Genomic DNA, 21,012 nt, shown 5'->3' on the forward strand with positions numbered 1-21,012 from the left:
GTCAGGGTACATCTCTCACGCTGGTATCAGTTCCTACCCTATAAGGGGAGAACGAGAGAAAGGGGCGGGGCAGGCGGAGCTGGAGGAATGGTCTGCACTGCTGCCCTCCCGGTATCAGACAGAAGACAGAAGACACGGGTCAGAGAACCAAGGAAGGCGCAGACGAGGTTGGGACCCTCTGTGAGATAACGTAGGGAGAATTCGCCACACCAGGGTTAAATAGATCAATGTGTTAAAAACTAAAATAAAGACAAAAATAATCTAAATAGTCAGCAATTCAAACACTATTGAATTTCAAATTTTCCCCCCACCAAGACCATTAAAATATAGCAGTAACCATCTAGATCTTTTCAGGAAGCGAAAATAGAGCCCCTGGCATTCTTCCTGACAACACTGCAGCTTCCATAATTACTGCATTTGCAGCTTTTTCCTCTTGAAGACACCAGGAAGAACCCTGGGCATAAAGGAAGTGGTCTCAACCCACAAGGCTTCCCTGGACACCCTGTGCTTTTTGGGGGCCACGAAGAGGAAGAGATCAAAGGTGGCTTGACCTTGGACCAAACCCTCTCTAGGAATATCTCTATCAGACTCCACGGTCTGCCCTACAGGGTCTCATGTGGCTCCTGTCAACATCTTCCAGCTCCTCCTGTCTTCTGAGTCATCTTTCAAGAGCAAGTCCTCCCTAGGGCTCTGGCAGTGGTTAGCAGGGGCTGTGGCTGTCAGGGATCCCAGTTGTATAAATGCCTTCTTCTAATGCATACCTGGCCTGTGATTTCTAAAAGAAAAGTCTTATTTCTAGCACGTATAAAATTTAAAGCACTTTGTAGTGTGCCCATATAAAAATGGGATTTTAAAAACTACCTATAGAAAATGCTTTATTCTACTTTATTCTCATTTTGGCTTTTACTTATATTCTTATTTGCAAGCCTTATTCCTTGTGGCAGTATGAGCTGTAGCATCTTAATGCCTTCATACTTTATTTTAAATTGCTCTAGAGAACCTGTTATTTCAATTTCAGCTGATAACATACTTAATGCTTTCAAGGGGGTCTGGTGGCTACCTCAAGGGCTTATTTCTCAAATTATCCCTTTAGCTTTTCCAATTCCTATTTTCATGCTAAACCAGAAAGAGAAATCCAATATGAGTAAATTTGTCAATGCTTACATCAAATCCTTATGACAATTTCTCTACTAGTAAAACACAGGTTATCCTAAATAACCACCCTATGAACGCAATGACTTGTCCCTTCCTACTTTATAAAATGGTAGAACTTTATAGTTTTATACTCTATTGTAGAACTTCATAGTTCTAGTTTTAGCTTTGTACAATTTGCTATAATGTTCTAGCAAACATGCCTTTGAAAGTAATAAATTCGAAACAACTTTACCTAAAACAATTTTTAAAAGTTCATAAACTAATATTCAATTCATGACATTCCTGTCTTTCTCTTAGTTATCAATACATTTTTGGTTGTAAGACGTACATGTGTTATTTTGTGCCTTCTAAACATAATTTGAATAGTCTATTTTGCCTTTTTATTTAGATAAAATTCATTTACCATAAATTTCACCACTTTAAAGGGCATAATTCAATGAGTTTTAGTATATTCACAATGTTGTGTAACCATCACCACTATCTATTTCTGGAACATTTTTATCATCCCAAAAAGAAACTCACACCTGTTAGTAGTTATTCCCAATTTCTCATCTCCAGCCCCTGGCAATCACTAATCTACTTTCCATCTTTATAGATTTGTCTATTCTGGACATTTCATATAAATGGAATAATATACAGTCTTTTGTGTGTAGCTCCTTTCACATAGCATATTGTTTTCCAGATTCTTCCATGCTGTAGTTTGTATCAGGCCTTCATTCCTTTTTATGGATAAATAATATTCCACTGTACAGATGTACCCATTTTCTTCATTCATTAGTTGATGGGCATTTGGGTATTGACATTTTGTGGCTATTATGAATCATGTTACTATAACATTCTTGTGCAAGTTTGGGAATATATACCTCGGAGTAGTATTGCTGGGTCATATGGTAACTCTATGTTTAACTTTTGGGAAACTCAGAATTTTTTCCAAAGGCTGTAACACTTTACAATCTCACCAGCAATGCACAAAGATTCCAATTTCTCCTCATCCTTGCCAACACTGGCTATTTTCTGAAGTTTTCCTCATGTTTTATCCTCCCATTCATTTATCTTTTTAATTACTATGTATTTTATCACACTGATTTACCACAGTTTGGGTTCTTATTTCATTTGGGCATTTTGATTGTCTACATTCTCCCTCTGCAATTATAAATATGGCACCTTATATCTTTGCAACAACATATTTTTCTTCAGATTATATCTTTGAGTATATTCTTCTAAAGTCAATGAATAAATAGAGTTTATAGCACTTATTGCTGCCAGCAACAAAGATTTCTTTATTCTCTCACAGTTCAATTTAATTCAATGAAAACTTACTGAGGGCTTATGGTGTACTAGGTATTATGCTAGGTTCAGGGGAATACAGATGCAGTCCTTATCCTCAAGGCACTTATAGCCTAGTAAGACAGAGAAGAAAATAATTTCATAGCATGTATGGACAAAGAAAAAGGTACACACACAATGCCACAGGAGCACAAAGGAATGACTCCACAAGGGGAGGCTGGAGCAGGTTAGGAACAGATACAAAAAAAAGGCTTCTTAGAAGAAATGAAACTTAAGGTGAATCTTGAAGGCTGATAGTGAGTTAGCTAGGCATGGACAAAGGAATAGAAGGTTTATAAGTGCAGGCTAAGTAATTGAGGATTTATGAGTAATCTTGTACTCCTGGGAGACCGTGTGTGTGTGTGTGTGTGTGTGTGTGTGTGTGTGTGTGTGTGTGTGTTGTGGAAGGAGGGGTCATAGAGAGAAGAATAAGAACAAGAGTAATTAAAGCAATAAAGGAGGAGGAAGTTTCGAGTAAATAACGGTAGGCAGTGTTAGCTGATAAAAAGTCAAATAAGAAGTCTGAAAGTGTCCATTTGATTTAGCAACAAAGTGGAGGAGGCTGGAAGCAGCAATTTTAGTGGAGCTGGTGAGGTTAGAAACCAGACTGGAGAGGGTGGAAAAGTGAGTGGGAGGTTTGGAAGTTAAGAGACAGTTAATATTGACTAAATAAAGCCTTGTACAAGGATTTTTTTTTTTTACTCTTTTAGTTTGTTTTGCCGTTCTTTTTCTGAATACATTAAAACAATTCAAGTGTAAACAATGGTTTCCAAATTTCTTCCTATTGAAACTTACTGTCTTCTCTTTGAGCTATAGCAGCTAATCTGAAGCGGTTGCTTGTTTGTAAAGATGGTTGCAATAACTCCTATCCTTCTGTACAGGCCCCACTGTCAAGCATCCATTAAGAGGTGGAAACTTTTTTCCTTCCCATGAACCTGGGCTGGCCTTGTTATTTGCTTTGTTTGGTAAAGTGAGCCTGGGCTTTGAAAGGTGTTATAGCTTCTACTTATGCCCTCTTGGAATAATAAACACCAGCAGGACCAATAGAACGGCCCAGTTAAGCCGAGCCCAAATTGCCGATCCATAGAATTATAAGCAAGTAAAATGGTCATATTAGGTTACTAAATTTTGCGTGATTTGTTAAGTGGCAATAAATCGCTTTGACATCTGATTAATTTTGAAAGCGTGTTTTCTTGTGGTTTATGCCCACTGATATGACATTTCATTATAAAAGACTAAGTATTATTAGTATATTCAAAGAGCTGTTTCTATACCCCACCATCTAGATTATTCATCAAAATATTCATAAAAATATTAGAGAGTTTTCTTTTGATTCCAACCATTTGGCTCCTGTCTTTACGTCAATTTTCTGTCCAAGACAAAATATCTCACACTTTAACAGTGAATTTTTAAAAAGGAGAGGAAGGGTGAGGGGAGGAAGGGAGAAAGAGAGAACCTACAAAGAGCCAGGGCATTAGATAGTACTGGTCATTCATAGAATGCAGTAATCATGGACTCCTTACCTGGGGTCCATGTTTTAGTCAACTTTGTATCTCCAAGGTCTATCATGGTCTCTGGATTTGGTATACAGCTAATGTTCAGCAAGGATACATGAAATGATAATAAAGTTGCTATTTTTACATTGTTTCATGTTTGTATGCCCTGTTTCGTAGAGGTAGAGAGCTCCTTCTGCTGGGATTTTGGTCAAACAGGCTGTTATAGCCTTGAGTATATCAAGGAAGATCTTGAAGCCTCATGTGGTAGATACGTGCATCGGCAACTATTGTCTCAACCCCATGCTCCACGTTTTTGAGAATTCTACAGGAAAACAGATCTCAACTCCAAAGATTTCAATGTTTCATAAAGACAAAAATGATCCCTACTAAAAAATTGGGTTTCTTGAATATGTTCAAATAGAAATAATAATAATAAAAAGAACAGTAGTTACATTTGGTTATATCTGCAGATGAAGCAAAAGAAATAAGGGGAAAGCATGACACGGTGATGCCACTATGACTGCCGATCTGAATGGTCTGCACTTGGTTTAACCTAGAATTCTGCTTCCATTCTAACGTCATGGGAACGGGGAAGAGGATGTGTATGGAAGAGAAGTAATAATTCTTTCGCTGCTTAGAAAATACAGATGCTAGGTCACTACTAGAACTGCAAGAATGCTGAAAATAAGACTTTTCCCAATGTAAAACTTTGCTTGTGATTAATTAAAAAAAAATTTTTTCCTTTCCTTTAATAGTCATGCACATGAAAAATGGTTATAAAAGAGAAATAATAACTCATCTTCAAAACAAGACTGGTAAATACGTAGAGGGTCTAAATGAATGACTAGACTTGTGTTTTTGTTCTCACCTCATGCCATACTGGGCCGCCATGGGACCCTCTGAAACTTTACATTGCTTCTCTTGGTTTTGAATGACAACTGACATCACTGAGTTGGGGTTCAAAAGTTAAGGGCACAAAAACGTCCAGAAACCCATTGGGAGGCTGGTAGGATGACATGTCACAGAAAAGCAGAGACACCTTCCTCTTCCACTGACATGGGAAGTAGGTAGAAAGCAGCATTAGTTTATGCTGAATCTCAAAATATTGCACAGACCTTTTCTGTGATAAAGAATTTGATTGATGACCTACTCAGAGTCATACCTAGTAGGATTATGTTTGAAAAATGTGAAATACAGCAAAAACCAGGCAGATAAAACCCAACTTGAGAAGGTTTACTCTAGCCAGGAAATTCCATTTCTAAGCAACTTAATGACTTCAGTCAGTTCTTTTCTAGTTTTTTTTTTTTTCCCTCTAGTCTTGATTAAAATGACTTGTTAATTTTCTTTAACATCTTTCTATGGTGCAGTAAAAATATTATTCAACTAAAAGTTTGATGACTTGTGCTCTTATTCCAGTTTTGCCATAAACACACTGGATGACTTTTGGGCAAGATAATGTAATTCTTCCATTGTTCTGTTCTGCACGAGTAGGTCCATAATTCAGGGTTGTTAGAATGAACTAGTGAAATTACTTTAGGAATGAGAGAGTTTATGAACATATTATTATTCAAAAATGAAAACCTAATCAATATCTTTTTACAAGCTTCCTTGAGAAGCCTTGCCCATTTTTATGGCTTTAATGACTTATATTGGAGTTGTTAATTTTTTCCTTAACTAACTTATTTTCTAGATATCTCCACTTAGCTGACACGTCTTCAGACTAAAAGAGCAGATATTTCAAGAATAAAATTTTTATTATAGAAGTGATAATATAGTTTCTAACACAAATATTTTTTATGATTGCCATGAGATGTGGAAGAGATAAACTTCAATGGATAACTTTTGGAGGCAGACAAGGGAAGCAAGGAAATTACAGTCTTATAATTTTCTGAGTACAGGTCTTTTACCTTCATTGAATTTATTCCTAGGTTTTTATTTTTTTGATGCAATTGTAAATGAGGTCATTTTCCTAGTTTCTCTTTCTGATAGTTCATTATTGGTGTATAAAAATGCAACCAATTTCTGAATATTAATTTTGTATCCTGCTACTTTACCAAATTATCAGTTCTAATAGTTCTTTGGTGGAATTTTTAGGGTTCTCTGTATATAACAGCAGTTCCCAACCTTTTTGGCACCAGGGACTGGTACTCCTATGAGAATCTAATGCCTGACAATCTGAGGTGGAGTTGAGGTGGTGATGCTAGCACTGGGGAGTGGCTGCAAATACAGATAAAGCTTTGCTTGCTCACCCATCACTCACCTTCTGCTTTGTGGCCCGGTTCCTAACAGGCCACAGACCAGTACTGGTCAGTTTTTGGCCCAGGGGTTGGTGACGCTGAGATATAGTACCATGTCACCTGTGGTATTTGTTGCATGAATAGATATAAGGAACACAACATCCTTCTTTAAGAAACCCAGAGAGATGGAGAGGCTTCCTTAGGTAGTGGCTTTCTGTACTTAAGATCTCATCTCATGGTAGTTGACAATTTCTGAACTTTGTAATTTCAGGCTTCCCCTGCCATACAAAAGTAGAGCATTCCTGTGAAATCTTTCATAAGCCGAAATGGCCTAAAGAACCAATCACCGTTAATTTATATGGGAAAATTTTGTCACCAGACTCCCCAAATAACCAAATCACATAAAAAACACGTAAAACTTAAAATAACGCTGAAGTATAGTAAAAGCAGTGCCACTCACTGCTCGGGGTGCATGCTGCCTCTGTGACAGCTTACTGCAAACAAATGCTAGGCGCTGTTTTTGTTTTTTTCCCCCTCTGTAAAAGGGACAACCCTTTTTGGATTCTTTCAGTTAGTGAAAACAGGTCCTCACTGGTTCTGCGACTGGTTCTGTGAAAAATATGACAAAATCAATTTTACTATAAGCTAATTGATATAAACAAGTACGTTCCTATGGCATCTAATCAATGTTATAACAAAACAAGATGAATGAAACGATATCATCTGAGGCCCTGTTGTACTAACGTAGATCTTTCCTAAAAGCCAAGTGTTCTAATGGAAACTTTGAAAATTGGGTAATACCTGTAACGATCTCAATTTTGATTTAATAATCTGCAAAGTGGGGGAAAATGCCTTCCACCTCATAGTGTTATGAGGGTTGGTAAAAATGTATATAAATTTCCCTCACACAGAAGGCACTCAATAAATGGTGGCACCTATTACTATTATTAAATTTTATTAGGTGCATACCCACTAGCTGTTAATCTACTGTTCTTTCTACTGTTAACTAAACTCCAATTATGTAAACACATTTCTTTCAAACGCATTTAAGGTCCCCTAGAGACTCAGAGACCAGTGCTTTTATCTGGTCGGGAGACATTAGCAATCTGAATTTGGAACAGTTTGATAGAGCGGAGTGTGGTGAGGTGGTACAAGGTTCACAAACAACATTGACCTAAGGGATTTGTCTCCAGTGCCTTTTCACGCTCCTTTACCAATGGCAAAAAGTATCTCACCCAACCGCCCACTGGCTTCTCCAGGTCAAATCTCGCTTACTAAATTCCTATTGCGCGCAGCGCACCATGCCAGGAGCTGGAAGAGGAGTGGGCACAGTCACTATTTCTGTTCTTTTACTTCTGCTCCTTTACGGCTTGCGGAAACTAAACCCTCTTCCCTGGGGTGGTGCTAAACAGGTTCGCGTGCAACCACTCTACCATAAAGATTAAAAGGGTAGCCCCAAATCGCCACACAGTTTGGGTTAGCAAATCATCGCCACCCTTGTCCAGTGGCAAGGAGCAGAAACAAAGCCTCCTGGGAGCCTGACCTTTCACCTCCTCTCTCGCCTTATCACAACTCACCAATTTCAACCAGCGAATGAAGCGATGAGGAGACCTGGAAGGCAGGACTTAGTGTTGCCCCTTCCACGCTGATTGGACTGCGACGGCATTAGGGGGCGGACCGCATGAGCGGGCAGGCGACCCTCCCTTGGTGGGCGGTGAGTGGCGGGACTGCGCTTGCGCGGTGGGCGGTGGCAAAGTGGCCGAGGCGGAAACGCATGCGCGTTGGGCGGAGCTCGGCCCTTCGAATAGTGCCAGCCCAGTTCTTCCCCAGCCTTACCTAGCGGGTGCTGGTGTTTCCGCACCTTGCCGTGGAGAGTCGCTGCCGAGTGGGCGCTTGGTGTTCGGGTGGCCATGGCTGGTTACGAATACGTGAGCCCGGAGCAGCTGGCTGGCTTTGATAAGTACAAGGTAGCGCGGGCCCTGCGGACGCCCCTCTCCCTCCTCGGGCCGGCCTCTCCCGGGCGGCTGAGGATCCGGCGCGGTCCGTGTCACCTTGTGCGCCGTGGCTCCGGGCGGGCTGGCAGGCGTTTTTTCTGGGGTCCTGCTGAGTCCTGGGTCTTTGGGGTTGGGGTGCGTGGGAGCACCGTGGGCCCGCCGACCCGACTCAGCACCCTCCCGAGGGATGGCCTTTGCCTTCGGAGACCACTCGGCGAGAGTGGAGCGAGAGAATTTTCTTTGCTTCTTTATTTCATTATTATTATTATTATTTAAGCCCCCTGAGAGGTGATACAGTTCCTGACTGTGGTGTCTTAATCGTCTTCATTTCAATGAAGTTTCTGCCCGCCTCTCGTATACAACTTAAGAGACAGAGATGGTCTTTTGGCAGATGAGGCCCGGGGAGAGGGAGTGAGTACTGAGGCCATACTACTAATACACTCCACTTCCACTCCCAGTAAAGAGGCTTTCTCAGCAGTACCTCGTGGCTCTTGGGCTGCCAGTTAATGTAAATGCGCACGGACGAAACTGTGTAATGGAACAAGCGCGGGCTTTGGCGTACATATAAGCCTGAAACCAAACCTGATACCAAAACCTAATTTCTTTATTTGGCTTTGGGCCAAATAGTAGTCTACCGTGCAAAATGACTATAGCAATTTGAGAAGCACCAGGCACATAAGGGGCCTCCAGTAAATGCTTAACTTTTCCTCCAAATCTGGTTCGCTTTCAGTGCTTTCTTATCAGTGAATGACTTTTCTATCCATCCAGTTGTCCAAGGGTGAAATCTGGGTAGTAACCTTTCATTCTTGCTACTTGTGTCGCTTTCACTCCTGATTTCTGTACTCCACCCAGCAGCCAGTGAATCATCAGATGCTGTATGTTCTATCATTTTTAGCCTAAACTAGAAGGGTGGTGTCTTTATCACCCTCCCCACATACATTTTAAGTAATCTTTTTATTTTAGAATAGTTTTAGAATATTTTAATATAGATTTACAACCAAAATTGTGCAGATGGTACAGAGTTCCCATATATTCCACACCCAGTTTTTCTTATTATTTACATCTTACATTAGTATGGTACATTTGTCACAATTAATGAACCAATATTTACACATTATTATTAACCGAAGTCCACGCTTTATTCAGATTTCCTTAATTTTTACCTAATGTTCTTTTTCTGTTCCTAGATCTCATCCAGGATCCCACATTACATTTAGTTATCATGTCTTTTTACGCTTCTCTTGGCTGTGACAGTTACTCAGGCTTTTCTTGTTTCTGATAACCTTGATAGTTTTGAAGAGTTCTGGTCAGGTATTTTGTACAAATGTCCTCAGTTGGAGTTTGTCTGATGTTTTTCTCATGATTAGACGAGGGTTATGGGTTTTTGGAAGCAAGGCCACAGAGGCGAAGTGTTGTTCTCATTGTATTATGTGAAGAGTACGTGCTGTCAGCATGACTTACCACTATTGATATTGACTTTGATCGTGTGTCTGAGGTAGTGTTTGTCAGGTTTCTCCCTGTAAAGTTACTCTGTTTTGGAAGGAGGTTACTCTGCACAGTTAGCACTTAAGGAGAGGAGAGTTATGTTCTACCTGTTCGGGGGCAGAGTGTAGACATAATTTATTTGGAATTCTGCATGGAAGATTCATCTGTTCTTCCCAATGTATCTTTATTCAGTCACTTATTGATATCAGTATGAGTTTGTGAATATTTATTTTATACTTTGTGTTGTAATTCAATACTACTTTATTTTGTTGTTCACCTACTTTTGCTTTTGCTCTTCTAGTCTTTTTTTCTATATTTCATAGTGATCTTTTAAAAAATAAGCATCTGGTCACATCACTTCTTTGCTTAAAACCCTCCACTCTCTTCCCATTGCTCTTGGAATGAAGTCCAAAAATTCATAACACGATCTGCATGATTCTGAAAGATCTGGTCCTTGTCTTCGTCACCAGCTTCATGTCATGCCACTCACTGCCCCTCCCAGCCTTAGTAACCATCTCACCTTTCCTTTTTTTAAGATCTCCAAGTCATGTTATGTCTGCCAGGAAGGTAGTTCCCTTTCCCATTTACATTCATCTTCAAGTGTTAAATATCAGTTCCTCAGAGAAGCGTTTCCTAACTACTGCTTTCCCTTTTAGTATGTTCTCATAGCGCCCTCGGCTTCCTTATGGAATTAGTTTAGCGTGTCTCCCCACTAGAATGTAATACCCAAGAGGTTAGACCTGCCTTGTGAACCACTGTGATCTGAGCACCATGCTGCTGTACATACTGGGCACCCAGTAAACCTTTGTGGAATGAATGAATGAATGAATGAATGAAAAAGCCACAATAGGTTGTGTCTAACTGGAATTGGCAAAACTGTAAGGGACCTCAGAAGGTCACATAGTTTATTCATACTCTGCTTTCAAGTCATATTGTGCCATTCCATTTTGAACTGAGGTGCTACTTGCTGATTTGCCCTAAAATATTAAGGGGAAAGAAGCTCCAGAGCTTTGGTAACCCAGGCCAGGGCTTTACAACTTTCATTGGAGAAGGTTATTAACCTAGATGACCTCCTCTTTTGCCTTAAGCTTTATCCCCTTTCTGTTACCTGTTTTGCATTGTAAATATTGAAATTTAAAACTTTTTCTTCTAACTAGGATATATCTTTCTGGGTAAGTGTAGAACAGCTGTTTCATTTGCAGCAGTGTCTTTTTCTTATTAGCGGTCTTTTTTGATTGATATTTCCAACTAAATAGATGTCTTAATTTACAGGTAATTTTAGTATGCTTTTCTGTTCCTATTTTCCCCTCTTCCATTATCTGACTCATGTCCTGTATCTGACAAGCAGATATCCTATCATCCTGGACAACAAACAGATCAATTAAGCAAGCATCTGATGTTCAGTAAAATGTAGTTTGTTGATGTTATTTTAGTTATAATGAGGCTTCTTTTTTTAAAAAAGTGGAGGGCACAAATTTATTTCTTCTAATAGAGAGTTCTTTACTCACTACTGTGTTCATATTAAAAAATATGAATCCAGAGATGTCCAAGTGAAAAGTCTGGTCAATTTTACTGGAATGTGAATCACACCTAGAGACTTTTTCTTCCTGAGGATCACTCATTCTCATGGTGTGGTCTTTGACAGTAAGTGCTTTATAAGAGCCTATTGAATTAAAACAGCTTTACCTGTCAATGGGTAAAGACTCAAAACACTTGAAAGACATTTTATTCGCTGATGTGACCATGTATATTAGAGCAAAGAGATGTAGAGAAAAATTGATACTATAAAAGCAGCTGGTGGAAAAATTACTTTTAAACTAGTTTAATTTCTTTATCTTCTGTTGAGGTACATCTGAGAGCTACAGTTAGAAACCTGGCAGTTATTCCGAATAACTGCTGAAAGGGGTATACATGTAGAGTGGTCATTGGGTTTCTGTAGTAAGAATCTGTAAGGCAACTGGTTTTTAGTACAGAAAAAAGCATGGGATGGATTCTGTGTTATATGCTCTCTAAACACTGTGTTCTTTGTTGTGTTACCACAGTTTTATTAAATAGTTTAATAATTAGTGTCTGCCTTTTCTGTCAGGTTATGAGCTCTGGGAGGACAGGGCCTATACCTTTCTTCTTCAGCGTGACCAAGGTCTAGCACATGACCAGAGTAGGCACTCAACTTATATTTATTGAAGGAGCGAAAGTATAAAAGACTATACACTATTTTTGAAAGTTTGGTAAAGGGAGCTGTGCATCTCCTGGATATCAGAAGGATACTTTTGTATTTTGAATATGAAGATGTTATGGGTTTAACTACTATTGTTCTCTGTTCCTTGTAAATGTACCTTCAGACAATTATGTTGAGGGATTTCACCCTCGCGAGGCTTATTCCTCATCTCTACCTGTCCTTTCTTTGGACAGGTCTGGGAACAGGGTGGCAACTTAATGGATAGGACTTTGTAGTTGAAAGTTTTTCCCACCTAGCTAAGTGTGAAATTTATATTGTGGTTTAACTAATCTGACCTAGGGAAGGCATGGTTTTAATTGATAGTGTATCAGTTAGTTTCAAATTGTATCATTTTGCTTCAGAGGAAGTGTTCTGTGAAATATCTTGTTTGGTTACAAGAATATAATGTTATGATGAGTTGATTTTTGCTACTATGGTAGTTAATTAACTTGGCTGTCAATAACATCTTGATTATAGGAATGGTGATCATTATGAATTTATTAGTATTACAATTAAGGTTGTAAAGAGAGACTGCATCTTGATGATAATGCTAAAGAACTCGAATTTGGTTTTTTCTCTTTGTGGTTCATACAGTTTGATTTTGTTTATTTGGTAAGCATTTATTGAATGCTTACTCTGTCAGACATTGTATTGGGCTGTGATAGTTAAGCCATGCTAAGATTCCTGCTTTCAAGGGACCCAGTTTGGTGTCATATGGACAAGTTAGTAGTTATAAATAGTTAATAAACACAGTTAGGTAAGTGCTGTGTGTTGTGGGAGAGGAGAAGGCAGCAGCTCTGCCAAGTGAGGCATAGAGTTGAGAAAGACATTAGAGAGGTGATGGAGGGAAATGCAGAGTTCAGTCTAGAAAGATGAAGTCTGAGTAGGCCTCACTATTACCATATAAAGAGAGGAGAAAAGCCATTGCACAATAAGATACCAGTGGAGTGCAAAGCGGGAGTGGGGTGAGGGCACTTGCAGAGGCTTGAGAGGGTATTTTCTAGGAACCAGAGAAGTTAGATGTTTAGGCTAATGGTGGAGTAGCAGGGGAGGAGACTGAAGAGGGAGGTGGGCCCTTGCAGAGGGGGATGATTTGATGCAAAGGACTTCTGGATTTTACCCTGTAGATCAATGTTTCTATTGTCCAAAGACTATTGGTATCAGAATCCCTTGAAAAATGTTTAAATAGCAGATTCTCAGGCCCACTTTGGGAGATTCAGATTAGATAGATGGCTGTTATCTGCATGTTAAACCTCAGGTGTTTTTTAGTTACATTACAATGCTATAGATTTGGGGAAGCCACTTAGGGATTTCAAACAGGATCAGATTTTAATTTTAGGAAGCTCACCCTGGCAACTTGTAAAAGTGAACGTATGGTGGTGGAGGTAAGGATCCTCCTGCATAAAACTAGGTAAGAAATGAGAAAGGCCTGAATCTAAGCAGTGGGGCTTGAAAAGGAGGTGGGGATTCTAAAGATGGAGATAACAGCCGGTTAACCTGCCCACCGTACTTGGCAGCAGACATGTTTAATTTATTCTACACCTAGTTCTGTTGGTAAACCAGAATACTGGGCAATACTGGCCCTAAGTTTCTTCTTGACAAGAATCCCCCAAAGCTGAAGAGCTTGCTGTCTTTAAAAAGGATATTTATTCTCTAGTTGGCCATTTCTTTTCCAGTCTGTAGGCTTCATGCAGGTCTGATTTGTTCAGTTTACCTGCCTGATCCCTGTGGACATTTGAGCTTGTTAACTTTGATTTAAGATTTTAAACTGGCAGAACATGGTGACTGACTAGCTGGAGGTGTTGGTGCAGGGATCAGGGGGTGAAAGATAAGGAGGAGTCGGGAATGACTCAGGTTCTGGTGGGATGACTGGGTAGATAGAGGCTGAAGTCACTGAAGTAAAGGTTTTATAAAGGATTAATTCTGTGAAAGTACCCTTAGTAAAGATAGCACCTGACATTTGTTGAGTCAAAAATTTAATCCTCTTGATAGCCCACGAGAGGTTGATTTTTATAGAAGTACAATTATAATTTAAATGACAGCCGATGCTGAATCTGACAGGATAACAGTAATCTTTTGCCCAGGGAACTTCTCTTGGATGGGGCCACATGAAGGTGTGATTTGTGGTCTTGGAATTAAAACAGGGAAAACTTCATGTGCTGAAGAAGTATCATTTGTGGGTAATTTGCTCTCCGTCAGAGTATTTCTGTAATGATTCCAAAGACTAGAACACTGTCCTCCTGCTCCTGAAGCACAGTAGAAGCCTGAGAAATTCTTGATCTTTTGATTTTCTCTTGCTATGGCCGCAGGCCTACTACAGTGTCACATGTTCACATGGTGTTACCTAGATGTTACAGTTAATTCACGAATCGCTTATCTTTAGTTGTGCCTCGGTCTCCTTAAATAGATGAGAAGAAGTGGCCTCTCCTGCCTGTAAGTACCCTAGTGGTCTGAAAAGCATTTCAATGGTCTTAGATATGTATTTACAAATGTCTCAGGATTATTTTTGCACTTGGCAGAGACAGGATTCTTTCAGAGGGAGTGGGGGAAGGGTGGATGGGAAACCTCTGCAGAGGGAGAGGCCAAAAGAATAAGTGGTCGGGAGGTGTATTATGTTTTTAACTGCTATTTAGAGGAAACATCTTGAATTGGTTCTTTTGCTACTTTCTGAAATGCCAGTTCACTGATGTTGGTTTGTTTTTCTAACTACTGTAATGCTTAAATATTAAGAACTTCTTGGCTGAATAAGAATTTGTCCAGTGCATAAGGGAATTGGGGAAGGATTTTTCAGAGACTCATGGGAACTAAGGCACAGAGACTAGGAAGACCATGGTAAGTTTGAGGCTCAAGAAAGGGTGGGAATGTGAGGGACCAGGCCAAGTCTAGTGAGCTCGGTGAAGGAAAGTTTTGTGGCAAGAGCAATATCATTTTAAATACTGAATAACAATGATAATGATAGCAAACATTCATACAGCATTTACTATATGCCAGGATTTACATATCTCATTTAATGTTCACAAGTGCCGTGTGGGTTAGAGGCACTCTTATTTTCCTCATTTTACTGAGAAACAGTTTAAGTATCTTGTTTAAGGTCCCAAGCTGAGACTTGAACCCAGGCACTCTTAGTCCTTGGTCCATGTTCTTCATGATATGTTGCCTCTCAAATCTAAGGATGAAATATTAACTGTGCCTTGTGGTTACTGGGTGTTATGTATAAGATGTGTAAACATTAGAATAAAGACCTTCAATGTCATAAGTAATTGGATTTGTGTCTAATATTTGCAGATGGAGAAAATATAAATTGATTTTGAAAAGGAAAATTGACTTTGATTTCTTTGTCCCCAGTTTTAACTTATTAGTAGAGGCCAGTGGGCTTGTATGTACTAGTCTTACATTTAGTTGAGTTTTAAGGACATCTCATTTACTATTAGCTGTGATTGAGATAAAAGGTTTTCGATTAAATAATTAGCTTTGGGCCTAATATTAAAAAGAACCCACCTACTAGCTCTGATCTTGGGCAGGTTACTTAGTCTCTATAACCAGGTTTCCTCACCTGTGAAATGGGGTAGTATCTACCTCATAGGATCATTATCAAAATTGAATTACTATTTGTACAGTAACTGGTACATAGTGCTATATTAGTGTAACACTTGACATTTGAGCTTCTCTGCTTGTGAACATTAGCTAGCATATGACATAGATACACATAGCTACACCTCAGGAAGTAATACGGGAGAGAGAGTATACTTTAGGAAAGGAAGTTAAGTGTGGCAACATAATGAACAGATGGAAAAAGTAACTGAAAGGTCTGTATCTAGCTTGGGTCTCACAGGCAGGCTTTGACTTCAGGTTTCTTGCTCTGTTTAAACATGTATAATAGTACAGCAGGCAGAGTAAGTAAATTTGCTCAAATACCACTCTCCTGTTTATGAATCTGTAATACCTTCCACGTGTTTATCATGTGTTTAGTGTCCAGGTTTCTCAGCAAGTATTTCAAGTTCCTTCACCGAATACTCCCTTTTGTTTTATCTTATCTCTTGTTGGAGCTTATTATAGGTTGTTTAAGTCTAGCAGGCAAACCTGTTTGTTTGTCCTTATGACTTGTTTGTTCTTGTCTCGTTGCTCTCGCTCTTCCCCTGTTCTCTCTTACCACTGTCTTCTCTCTGATTTCTTAGCAGATATAAGTGGCGATCTGCCCTGACATGAGATCTCATTGCCCACTGAGTCATGTTCTCTGTGGGTATAGTTCTTAGTCTTATGTTGATAAGTACTTTTAAGAAACTTTATTTCTGTCCCAGCGTTAATATAACCTTTTTTTTTTTCTTTTTAAGTTTAGAGTTGGTGGTGTTATAGTAGATTTTTTCCCTAGCACAATGCCTTGGATTTAGTAAGCATTTAGTGAATATTTGCTAAATTTTATTAGACCTCTCTCACTTGAAATGTAGCATGTGAATTCACCATGAGGAGGTATAGGTGTTGACTACTAAACTGATGGTGTGGCTTGTCCTTCAGCTTAAGAGTGGCTGGAGTGTCCTTACTGTTCATTTTCACCAGAACAGTGGCCCTCAAACTTGAGTAATCATCAGAAACACCTGGACGGTTTGGTGAACGATTGCTGGGCTTCACCACCAGAGTGTCTGATTCTGTACCTCTGCAGTAAGGCCCAAGAATTTGCATCCAGTTTGGCTACTACATTTTGAGAACCACCTCATCAAAGTATTGAATTGTGTTGCATTCTGGAGAGCAGTTAATAAAACCAAGAACTGAATGTAAAGGAATAAGAAACTATTACTGTAACATTCATAAGTTAGCTCCCAAACATCAGGTGGATAGGAGCCTCAAGCTATCTCTTACTAGAAAAGAGGATGATGTAGTGCTTTCAGAATTGTATGTTAGTTTTCTGTTGCTGGGTAATTACCACAGATTCGGCATAAAACAATGCACTTTTCTATGAGTCAAGAAATCTGGGCATGGTTAGATGGGTCCTCTGCTCAAGGTCTCACTGGACTGCAGTTAAGGTGTCAGCTGGGCTCTGTCCTCATCTGGATCTTGGATTCCTCACCCAGGCTCATATGGTGGTTGGCAGAATTCAGTTCTTTCCACTCGTAGGGCTGAGGCTTTCAGTTCCTAGAGGTTGCCCACTTTTCCCTGCCACATGGCTCTCACCAAGGCAGGTCACATCATTGCTGTTTACTTTTTCAAAATCAGCGGGAAACTCTAAACTGCTAAGATGGAGTCTTACCTACAAAATGTATCATGGAAGTGACATCTCATCACCTTTGCTATATAACATATCCTAGTCAAGGCAGTGACGTCCATTGTCTTTGCTATATTCTGTCTGTTAGAAGCAAGTCACAGGTTCCGCCTTCAAGTAGTAAATGACCCATTAAGGGGAGGAGATTGATTATACAAGGGCTTGACTCATTGGGGATTACTTTAGCATGTATCTGCCACAAATTGAAAGACAGAAAAATGTGTATTGGAGGATATTATGTTAATAATGATTTCAGTATATTGGATCTAGGTAGCTCATAATTGTATTTGAGCTAGGAAAGGGTAGTTGGGTTTAAAATGAAGTGAAGCAATTAATTTCACAGAAATGTTCCAAGATGACTCAGAAAGGACTTACAGTTTAGATCATCCTGTTTATTAGCTGTTAATCTCTAAATTTTATGTCTCTTCATCTATAAAATAGGAAGGACTAGTCTACCTTAACTATCTTACAACATCAGATTGGAGAGCAGATATAATTGTCCTTTGGAAGCTGTAAAACATGCTACAAATGTAAACATGATACTATTAATAAGGAAGTAGTAAGAGGAACTTCCCCTTGTGAAGTTCAAAGTTGCTCTGGTCCATTTTCTTGGGGAAAATAGATTTGGTGAAGGAAGTAACACTCCTCATCACTGATAGATCAATTCTCTACTGCTGCTACTTAAATGAGCATGCAAAATAGTTCGCGTATTTATTCATGTGTACAAACATGCAGATGTGTTTATTGAGCTCAGCCTACTGTGTGCCAGAAGCAGAAAGGATCAGGTTAAGAGGCTTTCTGGAGTCTCTTAACTGTCCCTTTATGTCTCAGTAATCAGTGAGTCTCACATTTATATGTGAAAGGCAACTCTTAATTTTTGAGTGAATAACAGTTTTTAATACTTGAGAGCCCTCGTTTTATGTTTTGTGCTTAAGTGACTGGCCTGAAGTGTTGGAATGCCAAAGCTAAAGAACTCTGCTCCAGAAACGGTGGAGCACGTGTTGGCCATAACAGTTTCTGTCCCTGTAAAGACTTAAACATCAACCTGATTGAATCACAAGATCGGTCCAAAGGGAACTGACCCCCGTGCCGCACCAGTACCTTACCAGACCCTGAGCTTCATTGTGCAGAAGTAGAAAAGTAAGAGAGAGAGTTGACATTTCATTTCTTTCTCCTGAGTTCTCAAGAGAGGTTGGTAATCTGTTTATTTCATTTTAGGGATGTCTGGAGTGTTCATATGAGCAATAAATACTATAATTTCATACAATGAACTTAGTCATGAACTAAAATCGATTCTGTGTGACTGTCTTTTTATTCCTAAAAACATGGATGATTTTGCACTCAATAATTTTGGAAATAATTTTAAAAAATCAGAAATGCCGTTCGGCTTTGCTTAGATCTGAATAAGTGCAGTTTATAGAACTATTATTAGCTTGTACTCAAGCCACATTTTCTGTATTCCCACAGTTAACTAAAATATGTATTATGGGTATAAAGTTTATATTTCAGATGAGTAAAGACAGGCCTTATGTTAAAAGTCATTTGAGAGTAAGAGTCTTGTTCTCATATTGATCAGAACACAAAGCAAAGGAAACCTGCTGATAGAGATAGTTGAACATTACTCAGGACAGTAGCCCAGGTTATCCAGAGCTCTGTATTTAGTGCAAGGGTGAGTCAGCAGCTGTGAGTTTTCTTATCAGTGTACAGAGGGATTTAAAATCTAGTACCTGTATAAAGGAAATACTTTTAGTTTCAAGGAGGTGGTTCCATAGTTTTTCTTTCATTAGAGCCAATTTCCTTAAATGAGAGGAGACTCACATATCTAATATCCTCAAAAATGAACATGTCACAGAGTATTTTGGAACTTAGAGTTACTGTACTACTCCCAGCCTACCCCATAGTCATCTTTTGCCTGATGTACTATAACTATATCTCTTAACTGTTTGTACTTTTGCCTCCTTCCAGTCCATTTTCTACATTGTAATCAGTGTGATCCTTTAAAAATATAAATCAGGACGTGCATTGGGCTGAGACAAAATTTAGCTCCTTGTGGTCCTGCTGGGTGGTATGTGTCCACATCTCCAATCTCATTTCAAACTACTCTTCCTTGCTCACTAAGCTCTAGCTACATTGGCTCCCTCCAGTATTTCAAGCATTTCTAGCTTTGTGGTTTTTGCACATTTTGTTTCCTCTGCTTGGAAGGTATCTTGGGATTCATCTCCCTCCCCACAATACCTGTATACCACACAGACGTACACACATGCACACTGCTACGTGTATATTCTTTATTTTCTCTCTTTTTAGCTATAAATTATATAGAAATGTACAGATCTTGAGTGTATAACCTAATGTAATTTTACATGTGTGTATACCCATATGACCACCACCCAGTTCTAGACGCGGAATTATCTCCATCCAGCATTTCAGAAGGTACCCATTCAGTCCCTCTCACCAACTATTCTTATGACTTCTTTGGCCATAAATTAATTTTGTCTGTTTTTGAACTTCACGTAAATGGAATCTATAGTGGCCTTTTCCTTAGTGTCTCAATTCTTCGACTCAGTATTATGTCTCATACATTCTTTACTTGACTGTGTTCTCCTCTTCTAGGACTTGGCTTAAGTCTTCCTTCCTCAGAGAAGCTTTCTCCGACACTCCCTGCCCCCTTTCCCTCACGTACAACACCCTGTTTATTTCCTTCACAGTTTTATCACAACTTGTGATTATTGCTTGTTCTCTTGCTTATCATCTATTTCAACTAGACTGTAAGCTTGGTGAACACAGGAAACATTTTGGTCTTGTTCACCATTCTCTTCCCAGTGGCCTAGCTCAGTGCCCACCAAAATCATAGACATTCAGTCGTAAATATTTGTCGTATGAATGAATAAAGAAAGAATTCTACTTTATTTCTTTTTACTGAAGTAAAAAAAGTTTTGAAATTTTCTAATATTTGACAAAATGCTATCTAAGGTAATTCTGGATTTCAGTAAGACTTTATTTTTTCTGGTAGGCAAGGTAGAGTAATTGCTGTAGATGACAGGACGGAATTGTGTACCCAAATAAAAATGATTAAATGGAATAGGAGTCCTGAGGGAAATGTTTAGAAGTTCTTCCTTGATCGGCATTTTTATAAAGACTTAAGTGAAGGCGTTATTAGCACAACAGATTTATGTGCTGAGAGTTTTGAGAGGCATAGCTATTACCTTGGATAGCTGAGTCTAAATTTGAAGAGGTTTGGAGGGGAGTTGCATCTATCAAGGTGAAATGTTGAAATGGTGAAAATAGAGTTTTTCACTCAGGTTCCGATAGTCAGCCTCATATTAGCATAGAGAAAGGTGGTTTAGCAATCCATATAACAAAGGCCTGAGGCAGGGTTCAGATGTCTATGAAGTTGTATGTTTGTCTGCAGTAGGATTTGGTTGCCACAGGAAATTAATAATCTTTTGGGCAGCAGTTAGAGAAGTAGTTATTGAGGAAAAAGAGGCTTATTAGTCATGTTCTTTTTCTGCTTACTGCACCATTTCTAATGTTCCTTTTATTCTCCATTACACCTTTGTATGTATGTAACAAATTGGATTGTCTGGAGCACAGGTTGTCAAACTAAAGCCCCCAGGCCACCCGTTTTGTAAATAAAGTTTTATGTGGACACAGCCATGCCCATTTCTTTACATATTTTGTGACTGTTTTCATGCTTTGATGGCAGTACTGAGTGTTGGTTACAGAGACCACATGGCCTGCAACACCGAAAATATTTACTATCTGGCCCTTTGCAGGAAAAGCTTTCCAACCTCTATTGTAGCGAACTAGGCCTAGATGAAGGAGATTGAAACCAGAAACCATGGCAAAA

General features: G+C 39.2%; 1 protein-coding gene across 1 annotated transcript in view; it reads left to right on the forward strand.

Annotated features, from left to right (window-relative positions):
- Positions 1–8,004: 8,004 nt before the first annotated feature.
- The window catches only part of SELENOI (selenoprotein I), a 36,908-nt gene continuing 23,900 nt past the window's right edge, over positions 8,005–21,012 (forward strand). Inside the window, exon 1 of the mRNA XM_016135135.2 lies at positions 8,005–8,181. Within this exon, the coding sequence (XP_015990621.1) occupies positions 8,125–8,181 (57 nt within the window). The 5' untranslated portion in view covers positions 8,005–8,124. The remainder of the gene's footprint in view (positions 8,182–21,012) is intronic.

The sequence above is a fragment of the Rousettus aegyptiacus genome, unplaced genomic scaffold (genome assembly GCF_014176215.1).
Source record: "Rousettus aegyptiacus isolate mRouAeg1 unplaced genomic scaffold, mRouAeg1.p scaffold_m13_p_7, whole genome shotgun sequence".
NCBI classification, from domain to species: Eukaryota; Metazoa; Chordata; class Mammalia; order Chiroptera; family Pteropodidae; genus Rousettus; species Rousettus aegyptiacus.